Raw genomic sequence first — 13,289 nt, 5'->3', positions numbered from 1 at the left:
TTACAATGTTTCTGAAGACTTAAATTTAACAAATGAAACCATGAAAACATCAGAAGAAAAAAGTCAAGAATTCTATTATAATCTCAGAGCAGAGCAGTCTTTCCTAATATTTAAAACCCAGAAATCATAAAGGAGACTGAAAAGTGTTAATCCAAAAATAAAAGACAAAAAATGAAGTAAAAAACATTTTCAATATTAATCAAAGACTAAAGGCTAATTTCACTAATACAAAGAGTTTCTACAAATCAATACTGAAAGAAGACCAATCAGCAAAAGAAAAACAGATAAAAGGTCAACCAACATAAAAATGGTATTGAAACAAATGAAAAGATACTCAAACTGCACTGAAAATGAGGGAAATGCAAATCAAACCTAGACTGATACCACTTTTCACTATCACACTGGGTAACAGAGCTTTGTAACCAGTTCTGTTGGCAAAGGTACAGGAAATCAGCCTCCAGTACTGCTATCAGAAGGGCAGACCTATATTGAGGGCACCTGGTAACATCAAAAAATCTAAACACACATGCTTGCTGATCTAGCAATTATCCATCTAGGAATTTGCTTGACTATTTAATGAGGCATTGTTTGTAGTAGAGAAAAACAAAATGATTCAAACATCTATTAGCAGTTAACTGATTAAATAAATTATAGTACATCAGTGTAATGGATAACCATACAGCTTAGAAAAAACAAATGACAAGAATAAGGAAACCCTTTATTTGCAGATAACTCAGGACAATGAGCAAGGAGCAGAACACTACCATCTGTTTAAAAAGGAGGTTAAAAAAAAGAATACATCCATGTGTTTGCTTGTATATGTATAATGTATCTCTGAAAAAACACACAAGAGACCAATAAAGGTTGTTGTTTATCTAGGTAAAGGAATGATCAAAGGCAACCAAGAAACTTCATTGTTGAATATCCTTTTTTACCATTTGCATTCTGTGTGAACTGTCTGTTAATAAAATTAAGTTTGCAAAACAGAAATACAAGGCTTCTACAATCTTGGAGGCATAATTAAGACTTAGTTTTCTTTTTTGTTTACCAATTTTTAAGTATAGGGTAAAATGTAGAACATAAAAAACCTAAATTAAGGGTTATTTTCATTTATATTAGATTGACCAAAATAACTGAAAGATTGCTTTAATAAATGAAAGATTCATTTATATAAGATTGAACAAAATAACTGAAAATAATAAAAACAAATACTCAGTACATAATAAATTACTCAGTTCTGAAGATACCTTTCTCTCCTTTAAAAATAGGCTATATCAGGCCAGGCGCGGTGGCTCAAGCCTGTAATCTCAGCACTTTGGGAGGCCGAGGCGGGTGGATCACGAGGTCAAGAGATCGAGACCATCCTGGTCAACATGGTGAAACCCCGTCTCTACTAAAAAAATACAAAAAATTAGCTGGGTGTGGTGGCGCGTGCCTGTAATCCCAGCTACTCAGGAGGCTGAGGCAGGAGAATTGCCTGAACCCAGGAGGCGGAGGTTGCGGTGAGCCGAAATCACGCCATTGCACTCCAGCCTGGGTAACAAGAGCGAAACTCCGTCTCAAAAAAAAAAAAAAAAAAAAAAAAAAAAAGATAGGCTATATCTCTCTTACCATATTGGAAATATTTTGTCAGACTGAACTTCCTGCTTGGAAACAGGAGGACACACAGGAAATACAAATCACTACTAGAATGAATGGGAAAAAACTAAAGATGATTTTTCTTTTAAAGTTATTAAAAGGTAAACTCCGGCCGGGCGTGGTGGCTCAAGCCTGTAATCCCAGCACTTTGGGAGGCCGAGGCGGGTGGATCACGAGGTCAACAGATCGAGACCATCCTGGTCAACATGGTGAAACCCCGTCTCTACTAAAAATACAAAAAATTAGCTGGGCATGGTGGCTCGTGCCTGTCATCTCAGCTACTCAGGAGGCTGAGGCAGGAGAATTGCCTGAACCCAGGAGGCGGAGGTTGCGGTGAGCCAAGATCGCGCCATTGCACTCCAGCCTGGGTAACAAGAGTGAAACTCCGTCTCAAAAAAAAAAAAAAAAAAAAAAGGTAAACTCCACATTTAAAATAAAAAATTTGGGTAAAGGTAAAGATTCCAATTTCTCACTTCTTATACAGAGGAGGCAGACACACTTCATGCATTCAAACTGGTGGTAATACAAATAAGATTACACATCCCTGATTCTAAAGTTATTCTATATTTTTTTTCTATTGTTTGGTAGATTTGAAAAAATGCAATTCGTATGTAGGGTCTCCGAAGTCAGTCAAATACTTAGGTCACTGCTGTTTTTTAAATGCAATCAGAGAGCTAAAATTAAATGATGGGGCTGGGCGGTGGTTCATGCCTGTAATCTCAACACTTTGGGAGGCCGAGGCAGGCAGATCACTTGAGGTCAAAAGTTTGAGTCCTGCCTTACCAACATGGTGAAACCCCCAATCTGTACTAAAAATATAAAAATTGGTCAGGCATGGTGGACCAGCATGCCTGTAATCCTAGCTACTTGGGAGGCTGAGGCAGGAGAATCACTTGAACCCAGAAAACAGAAGCTGCAGTGACCTGAGATCACGCCACAGCACTCTGGCCTGTGTGACAAAGTGAGATGCTATCTCATAAAAAAAAAAAAAAAAAAAAGAACTCAATGATGGAACAGGTGTGGTGGCTCATGCCTGTAATCCCAGCTACTCGGGAGGCTGAGGCAGGAGAATTGCTTAAACCCAGGAAACAGAGGCTGCAGTAAGCTGAGATCACACCACAGCACTCTGGCCTGTGAGACAAAACGAGACACTGTCTCATAAAAAAAAAAGAACTCAATGATGGAGGAGGTGTGGTGGCTCATGCCTGTAATCTCAGCATTTTAGAGGCCAAGGTGGGAGGACTGCTTGAAGCCAGGAATTCAGGATCAGCCTGGGCAACATAGCAAGATGCTGTCCCTATGAAAAATTTTTAAAATTTAAAAATCAGCTGGGAGAGGGATGGCTCATACCTATAGTCCCAGCTACCTGAGATGCTGAGGTAAGAAGATTGCTTGTGCTTGGAAATTTAAGATTATAGTGAGCTATGAACATGCTACTGCACTGCAGCCTGAGCAACAGAGTGAGACCTCGTCTCTTAAAAACAAACAAACAAACAAACTGAAACCTTAAATAATATAAATGATCTCCATATTCCAGACAGCTTTCTGTCCCAGAAACTTTTCCTTTCTGAAATAGCTAATACTGCATGTTTATAGGTTTAAAGTATTTAGACTAGCTGGTATCAAACAGATACTCAAAAATGGTTTCCACCTACCCTTAGCCTTTCCAGGTTTTGAAAACTAAATTACCATTAAATAAAATAATTAATTAAGTTCTGATTTGACCTCAATTTTTCAAGTCACTGAATATTTTTGAATTGGAGTATGTATCAATATTTTTAAATGGCCTCAAAAGTGAGATTTGGGGCAGAGAAAGAGGTTTTATTTTAAACCATATAAACTTAACACGAAGAAAACACAATATTTAAAGTATTCTAGTCTCATGGAGTCCTACTGAAACAGGAAATTTCCCAACAACAAAATAATCTTCCCCTTTTAAATGTCATCCAGCACAAAAGTAAAACAGTAACAATAATCCCAAGTGTAAAGACAGTAATAGTGGAAAATAATATTCAGAAGATTGCTTTTCCTCAAAGACAAAAAGATCTTCAAGGTAGCTAAGAGAGCACTCTCTTCAAGTCTGTTTCTGGAATGTGGACACCAACTATTACATAGGCGCACTCCTTCCCCAGGACATCCTGACTGCACACAATAGCTACTGACAACAATTGAACTGGATCGCTATTTCCAAGCATGGAAATTTTACTATCTATAGACACAAATTTCACTGTCTAAGTAAAATTAAATGGTACTTGTAAACAATCGATTTAGAAAAAAAGTTGGTTACTAAGCACATTTTAAAAAGTCAGGACAGAAGCTATCCATGTTTCCCATTTAAAATCATCTACATTTTTATCAGTGCTTGAAATATAGAAAAACGGAAACCACACGAACATGATAAATCTGTGTCAAAAAGTGCTGGCGGGTAGGGTTCCTTAAGTGTATGAACTATATTTTCTAGACAAGGTTTTTCTTTTCTTTTCTTGCTTCATCCCTTGACACATGCCCTTTACCCTGTCCAAATATGATTTTGTTCAATTTCATCATGTTCTTCACACCCAGAGTTCTTGTATCACAGCCCCATCTCCACCTAGCCCAGCCCAGTTAATGCCTATTTTACCTTTGTGACTAAAGTAATCCCTTTCTCCAAAGAAGAGTTTCCTCTCCTCATTCAGCCTAGTGTGAGTTCCTCACTCAGATGCTCCCATGGTGCCTAGGCATACCTCTATCACAGAACAGATCACAGGATTGCTGTTACCTTATCTGTCTCTGACTGCTACATCACTGCTACCTAAAGGTCACTAAAGGTCACTACCTAGAGTAGTGACCTTTAGGTAGTTACATTACTTTGAATCCATTTACCTTATTGGTGGCATTTAACACTGACAATCACTTCTTAAAACGCTGCACTTTTAAAATTCCATTTCACCTCCTTCCAGGTCATCTTTCTACCTGTTATGTGTTTTTCCAATTCCTCTATATCTTCCCTCTGTCCCTGGGATCTTACATCAGTCCTCTACTCTGCACACTCAGTTGATGTCATCCTTTTCCACTACCTATACATCAATAATTCCCAAGTCTATATCTTCAACACCAAACTTCTCCATAACCACTAACATTCAACCTATGTCGTTTTGTCAAACTAACACCCATCTCCTCTTACATAACAAATCACATTTACCACTACCATACCCCTGCTTCTGCTCATTTAGCCCAACCCTCACCCTCATCCCTCATCTAGCCCATTATTCCTAGTACTCTCCTAATTAATTTCCCTGCCTCTTGTCTCGTCTCTTCTCAAATACTCACTTCATTCTCAATTCTTCTTTTATATACTGCAACCCAGAATAATTTTCACAATTTTGAGTGACAAGTCATTTCATGAGAGGATAATGGTCCAATTCTTCATGCTAAGTTTTAGCACATACATGCTATAGATATACACACATACACCCACACACACACACCCTATACATACGTATATATGATAAACTTATTTCACAATTTTAATTTCATTTTCACATTTAAAAATAAGGCCCCTATTAAGCCTTCCTTTTCTCCATTTGATTCCCTCTTTTAAGTAGTCACTACAGACTATCACTTTCCAACATCAATTGTCCTCATATAACAAAGACTTCTTGTACACTAATCACCTCGAAAGAGCTTGCACTCATTCATAAAACTCAAATTTTAAACATCAGTTGTTTAGTTCAAGTTAGTCTTTATACAGTATTTGTTGCCAAATAAAATTAGTTTTTAAAAGGAAGAAAGCTTTAGGTGTGACTTAGTGAAAATATTTCAATATCAAAGTATATATAACTCCTTATTGACATATATCATACAAATCCCATGAAAGGAACTGGCTAAACATTCATTATAAATCCAATATCTCTTGGCTCCTTTTTGCCCACAGCAACCCACTTTTACTATATCTTCCTTACCTTTTACTTTTGCAGTAAGTATTTCTGCAGCATTTTGAAGATCAACAGAATTGAGGTTCTGATATTTATTCATTATAGACTTTAAAACACGGAGCAGTTCCTCTAGACGTATATGAATAACTTCTTTAAAAGAGTCTTTAAAAAGAAAAAAAAAATTATTTCCAGAGCAAAGTTCCACAGATCTAACCTACAAAACATCATCTGAAGCACATTTTAAGTAGAAGCATTGGTCACACAATTTTTGCATACTATACGTTCATTTCTATTTTCACTGTTCCAATTACATACAATTTATACAGCCTTCAGAAAATCCTTAGTTATTTTAATTCATTAAGGATTTCGAAGGCTCTCACAGTTATGGTTAATTTAAGTACTACATTTTTCAGTTTTCTCAGTCTTAATATGTACTCCAGACTTCCCTTGAGGTAACTTTATAAGATAATTTTTTCCCATCTTATAGTTTCACTATCATATACTTTTTAACATATCCAGTAATTCTCTCAGGCATATAAGGATCATCATTTAACCTATACATTTTTGAAATTATAATTTACCTATAATAAAATGCACAGACCTTTCATGAGTTTTTGAGCTTTTTAGAAAAATTGAATTAGTTGCCAATGATGAAAAATTGAGGGATCATTATATAAATTCCAGATTTTTGCCTACTCCTGAAAAATAAAAATCTCTATACTCAGGCCCACATTCCTTCTTGGCCACAGTAGCTGGAACAGAGCAGTGCTGCTCTCTTAGATAGATGAGTTTCTTCTCAGAACTCACTCATTTTCTCCTAGCCTACTCCACTCATTTACATCATCCCAGGTCAGAGAGGTGCGATTTTATGACCCATTAAATAAGATGACCGTATAATTTATCATTCAAACCAAAATACTTCTGCTAGTGAAAAGGGGGATGCTACTCACAGTCATGTTAGTACAACAATCACATTCTAGGATCTTCATCCCAAGTAAACGAGAAAGTATAATCATCCTACCTTTAAAATCCCTGGAGCAATCCTCAGAAGTCTGACAAGACAACCACTTTAAGTACAGTACCCTTAAATATCTTCCTTTCTGTAAACTTACACAGTATTGGTGTTTAATAAGAGTTAATATGGGCCGGGCGCGGTGGCTCAAGCCTGTAATCCCAGCACTTTGGGAGGCCGAGGCGGGTGGATCACGAGGTCGAGAGATCGAGACCATCCTGGTCAACATGGTGAAACCCCATTTCTACTAAAAATCTAAAAAATTAGCTGGGCATGGTGGCGCGTGCCTGTAATCCCAGCTACTCAGGAGGCGGAGGCAGGAGAATTGCCTGAACCCAGGAGGCGGAGGTTGCGGTGAGCCGAGATCGCGCCATTGCACTCCAGCCTGGGTAACAAGAGCGAAACTCTGTCTCAAAAAAAAAAAAAAGAGTTGATATGTATTAAGCACTTACTATGTACTAAGCAGTATTAAAAACAAAAGAATATTATTTAATTCAATGTGATACTGAATACTGTGATGGGTCACACTGAATGAGCATGTATATACACATATTTATAAATATTTTTGTATGCAGTCATCTATATTTTTATAAGTATATATTTCTATATTTATATAGTACATATTGTATATGTATTTCTATGACTACATATATATTTATGTGTATATACTTAAAAATATGTGTACATATTTACATATATGTACATATAAATATATTCATAAAAATGCACACATAGAATATGTATGTCTATTTAAATATCTTTATCTAAAAATATAGATATTTAAATATAGATATATAAATACGTGTGTGTGTGTGTACACACACACACACACACACACACATATATATATATATGTATACACACGTATTTTTTTTCTTTGCTTTGTTAGCTGAGAAGGCCTAAAATAAATGACACTCAGTGGCAACAAGCACACTTAGCATCCAGATCTTGGTTTCTAAAACATTCTCCAATAAAAGTAACCAGGTATCCTTGGAGAAACAGCTGATTCTAGGACTGGGGCAGAAATGTTCAAGATAAGTAATAAGCATCTTATAATGCCAGAAAGGAAGGAAGAGCTTTTTTAAAAAAAAAAACTAAAAAACAACAACAACAACAAAACACCCCACAGTGAAGAGGGCATGTCAAAGGTGCACAGGAACCTACTGAAAGTTTCCAATGCCCAAAGCTGGAACGATTTGAGCAACAAATATAGTAGTATTGAATTACAACCTAAAGTATACAACAAATGTCCATGAGTCCATACTGACATAAATGATTGAATACATTAGTAAACAGGAGAAAAGAAACAAATATTTTGTGTAAAAGAACTGTAAATAATTTGTACAAATACTTTGCTCTCAAGGTGAAACTAATTTCTTCCAAAGAGTGTAGAATGGAATGGAGGACAAAAAGAGTTTTGAAACTTGACAAATACTACTTAAGACAGGTGATCAAGAACAACAATAGTGACAAATCATGTTCAAGGTAAATATCCTTGACATAAAGTGTTGAAAACAACACTTAACATCTGAGATGTTCCTTCCTATATCCCATAACCCCCGTCTACTGAGGAGAAAAACATCAGGCAAATTCTAATCAAGGGCTATCTTACAGAATACCTAATCAGTATTCCTTAAAACAAAATTGAGGAAAGTTTGAGAAGCTTACAGCCAAGGAAGACCTAAGGAGAAACAACAACTAAATGTAATATGATAGGATCCTGGAAGATAATAAATATTAGGGAAAATTTATGGAAATATGAATAAACTATAGACACTAGTTAATAATAATGCATTATTATTGCTGATTATCAAACACTGGCTCATTAACTCTAAGAGATGTAAGATGTTAATACAGTGTATAGGACTATATGGGAACTTGGTACTATTATCTCAATTTTTCTGTAAATCTGAAACTGTTCTAAAAAATAAAGTCTATTTTTAAAATGAAATATAAGTGGGTAAAAGATTGTAGGAATTTTATGTGCTGTTGAAATTTTCCCCATAAACACATAATTTTAAAACTTCATTTACAAATTTTATAATTCTTAGAGAAAACATAAATATGCAGTTTAAAGAACTGATTTAATAAGTATCACTATTTTATCTTTTTTATAATTGGTACTGTTAGTTTGGTAGGTTTACTTAATCGAGGCAATACAGTATAGTGGTTGAAAAGCACGGTCTCTGAAACCAGACTCCCTGACTTTGAATTCTAACTCCATGGATGAGAAACCTTGGGCGAGTTACTTAGCCCCTCTGTACCTCAGTTTCCTCACCATAAAGAGAAGATAATGGTAGCTAGTTCACAGGGTGTTGCGTTAAATGAATTAAAACACATAAAGCACTTAGAACAGTGGCTGGAACACAGTAAGCCATTCATAAATGTTGGCAGCTATTTTTAGTTGGTGCAAAAGTAATTGTGGATTTGGCCATTAAAAAATTATGTCTCTACATACACATACATATATATGTATGTGTGTGTATACATATATAATATATTTAGAGTCAAAACCACAATTACTTTTGTACCAACACAATACTTTATGCAGCAGTAGAAACAGGTTAATGATATAGGTTAGCTCCGAAATGAAACCTAGCAGATACGAAATAAATGAAGCTTCTGGGAAAATAATATAATTTAGATAGCTGTAAAAAAATTATAAAACCTTCCTTTTCTTTCTTTCTTTAATTTTGTTATTATTATGATTTTTGAGTTGGAGTCTTGCTCTGTTGCTTGGGATTGAGTGCCATGGCACAATCCTGGCTCAATGCAACCTCCACCTCCCGGATTCAAGCAGTTCTCTTGTCTCAGCCTCCCAAGTAGCTGGGATTACAGGTGCCTGCCATGGGGTTTCACTATGTTGGTCAAGCTGGTCTTGAACTTTTGACCTCAGATGATCCACCCACCTAAGCCTCCCAAAGTACTGGAATTACAGGCGTGAGCCACTGCGCCTGGCCTATAAAACCTTCCTGACTTGCTATTTTTTCCCCAGTTTTGTATAGCAAGATCTCCTATTTGGCACATACATAATTAAATAAAGCTGGTATACGCTAGTTCTTCTGCTGACTTAACCAAAACCAAGGTGGAGTGATTATCATCACAGAGAGTTAAACTGCCCTCTTTTTGAAACCTAATGTATGTTAGTCTTAGAGAAGAAAAAGTTATTTCTATTCGCTATTCTAATGTTTTACAATAAAACCTTCAGATATTAAGAATTTACTTAGGAAACATTAAATCTCAGGCCAAAAGGGCTTGATTTTCAGAGTGCCAACAACAATCATCAATATTCAAAATTAGTGTTGCACAAAAACTACAAAATACTAATGACCTAAATACTTAAACAAAACAAGGTAATACTGCGGTCTTCTCAGAGTCAGGGAAATTAAACATGTAGAAATCCATATATTTATAAAATTTTTTTTTTAATGGAGACAGGGTTTCACCACGTTGGTCAGGTTGGTCTCAATCTCCTGACTTCAGGTGATCCACTCACCTCAGCCTCCCAAAGTACTGGGATTACAGGTGTGAGCCACTGTGCCCAGTCTTATTTCTAAAATTATTAAATGCTTTTCAATTTTCTCAGTTTTAATTTCTAATAGATACAACCCAAATAAAAACTCTTTGGGATCCTCAGTAATTTTTTTTTAACAGTGTAAAAAAGTCCTGGGAGTCCCTGTTATAGTTTTTCTTAAGAATCACTTCATCCAATCTGTCCCCGGATGTCAAGCAATAAAAATGAAAAAAAAGTAAAAAATCACTGCAACTGCAAAACACTTTAATAACTGGTGGCAACACAAATGGTCTACGAACTTGAAATTCGATTTTTTCCTACAAGGTACCCCTAATAAACAGATCTTGAAGTTATCCCAAATTAACATACTAAAAAAACAGCATCAGAATTATTTTAGTAAGAAGTTTTAGAAGCTCCTTAATTTGCACTATAGAGAAATCAATCTTGTTAATTCCACTTAACCTCTTTAGGGAAAGCACTGAAAATAAGAAGGAAAAATGTTTCAGAACTTACCACTAGCAAACTCCTAATTTTTGCTGTAATGACTTTTGAAGTTACAGGATAAAAGTGAAGCCTGAGAAACAGCAACTTACTTTATTCAGCTACCAGGGATTATGAAAACAGTAACAACTGACATTTGAAAATGCTTATTCTAAGAGCTTTACATACATAAACTTATTTAATCTTCACCAAAAAAAAAAAAAGAATCTTTCCTTTTAATAGACACAAAAACAAATATAGAAGAAGATAAATAACTTGCCCAGGGCTACCAACAACTAGCAAGTGGCAGAATGAGGATTCCACCTTAGGTATCCTGGGTCTAGAATTTGTGCTCCTAATCACTATGATATATTTATTGCCACATGGTTGAAGAAATTAAGCTTAATGACAAGTACTCTGCGATCTGCAATTTAACAGGCTTTAATTTCCAATGAATATGCTATTACTACTATGAACAGTGTTAAATGATAGAAACCATTCTAGACAAATGGAGAAAAGGAATTTAATGCACCGAGAACAGGTACAGGTGTAATAAATGAGTTACTTGTATTTCATACTTTGTTTCTCTAAGATTCATTTCATACCTTCTAGTCACTAAACAATAATCTATTAACATTCACATTAACTTCTAGGTGATATCCATTAGCAATCACTTCTAAAAAGATTTATTTCTAGAATAAGACAGGGCAGTACACATCTGAGGCTAGCAGCTTAATGTTTCTAATGTTCACATTTTCCCATATATTCTCCGTGGAAAAAAACTGAGTTAATCTACAAGACAAGGTTTCAATGAAGACTTTGCAAATTAATGCAGGACCTCTCTCATAAGAGAATACATTATTTAATGGTATTAAGCTTTTTGTTTAATGAAAAGTTCAATAAAACCTTTTTCTTCAACCTAATTGTTCAATAAAATTTGTTTCAGAAAGTTAACATACTATTTCTGACTACAATCTTGTAAAAGCAATGCATCAGAAGCTATCACTTATAAGGTCAGCATTACCTTTTTTTTTTTTTTAAACAATATAAAGGTGGTATTAGAAAGCATCTTTTAAAAATAAAAGAACTTGACTAGTTTATCTGAAATTGAAATAATTGAAAGATATTTTTTAAAAAATTGAAAGACAATGTGAAATTTTAATCTTCCTTTCTAGCCTATTTAAAAAACAAAACAAAAAACAAATAAAAAGACCCCAGAAAAACAAGTCACCATAGTCACAATAGTAAGCTTTCATTAAAATCCATTTTAAAGTAGTACTATATCATCAAAAAGCTATAAGAAATATTAGACTGATTTTTCCTCAAATACATTTTTAAATGGTAGTTAATACTTCCAAGCACTTAGTAGCAGAACAGTTAGATTTTCTGCACTGTTCTTTCTACCCCAATTAAAAAGCCTTTACACTTGCCACATTCCCAGATTTTGAACTTCCTTGAATGATATCCCAAGTGCAAATGGAGAGGTATGTCACAAAGACAGGCTTTAAAATTATTATACAAGCTTGAAAAGCACTTATGAATCTGTTACTTGGAATTTAGAACACCTTATTCAACAGGGAGGAAACCATAAACCTGAATTAGTACTTACACTGCATATATATTAATCTACAGTGTTATAATTAAACACAAGGTGCATATGCATAACTGAGTGCTTTGAGCATTTTAATATGATAGAAAATTTACCCTGTAATTATTCCTAATGTACCTTAATGACACTGGATAGAGATCTAAAACTTCAAATTCCACATCTGCTACTTGTATAAGACTACAGGGTAACCTCCTTCTAGAGGTTAAGTAGTGGAAAGAGAACTATCAACTCTATCACTTAACTTACCCTAGCAAGAACAGAATAATTTCAGTCCTCTAATCTTCCACAGTAAGCTCTCCATTTTTATTTGTAAATTCGAAAATTAGAGATAAACTGTACACACATTTTAACATGTTGGGAGCACAGAGCTCTTTGGCAGGCATTTATATTTTTTTCTAATCTGTTCCTCAATGACTATCACAATATGAGCTTCATATTCTCACTTGAGAAATTTTCACAAATTTGCTTTTATAGGTCTAAACTGCCAACATTCAGAACAATGTATAATCTCCGACTCTAATCAAATTTTGAATTGCAGAATCGTAAAACTGATGGCATCTGGCACAAGTGCCTCATTCTTAACAAAAAATTAAATGACAAGCCATATTCCAAAGCTAGTCAGTAGAACTAGGCCTAGAAAGTAGATCCTGATTCTCTTCTCAGAGCTTTTGCTGCCATCCTGTACTACCAATTTAACCAAACTGTGTAACTGGCTATTATTTATCAGCAATAAGACATTGATGAAATTACATAAGTTATGCATACATCTCATCTGTGATACAGAGTTAAAGGTATCTGCCTTTGAGGGGACTGGATGATTAAGCTCATTTGTACGACATAGTCCTCTGTAAAATGAAAAGCACCATATACAATTACGAATCATTTCTAACTATTTGGGGAAAGTAAAATGTGGCCATAAACCAATCATGAAGCTGTTTATCTAAGACTAGCCTCAACCATATGATTAAATATCTGAGGTAAAAGTCAAGTGACTACACTTACTGCTTCAGTTAGTAATAAGGCTATTAATAGATATAAGTTATTACAGAGAAAAGGGTATTCTGATTAGTCCAAAAGATGATTTAATTGTGTATCTACAGTCTTTATTCTTAAGAGCTACCT

At 35.0% G+C, this 13,289-nt stretch overlaps 1 protein-coding gene across 4 annotated transcripts in view; it reads right to left on the bottom strand.

The window, feature by feature from the left end:
* The window catches only part of ARHGAP29 (Rho GTPase activating protein 29), a 78,527-nt gene that overhangs the window by 44,916 nt on the left and 20,322 nt on the right, over positions 1-13,289 (bottom strand). For 3 of the 4 annotated variants that reach the window (XM_003933288.4, XM_039460791.2, XM_010343841.3), the window contains exon 3: positions 5,580-5,714. In XM_003933288.4, coding sequence (XP_003933337.1) covers positions 5,580-5,714 — 135 coding nt within the window. Of the gene's footprint in view, positions 1-5,579; positions 5,715-6,664; positions 7,142-13,289 lie in introns of those variants that run through there. The other variant, XM_010343842.2, reaches the window with a different exon arrangement.

Source organism: Saimiri boliviensis, chromosome 11 (genome assembly GCF_048565385.1).
Source record: "Saimiri boliviensis isolate mSaiBol1 chromosome 11, mSaiBol1.pri, whole genome shotgun sequence".
Classification (NCBI taxonomy): Eukaryota; Metazoa; Chordata; class Mammalia; order Primates; family Cebidae; genus Saimiri; species Saimiri boliviensis.
The sequence above is the reverse complement of the archived record's forward strand: the minus strand, read 5'-3'. Positions and strand labels throughout refer to the sequence as shown.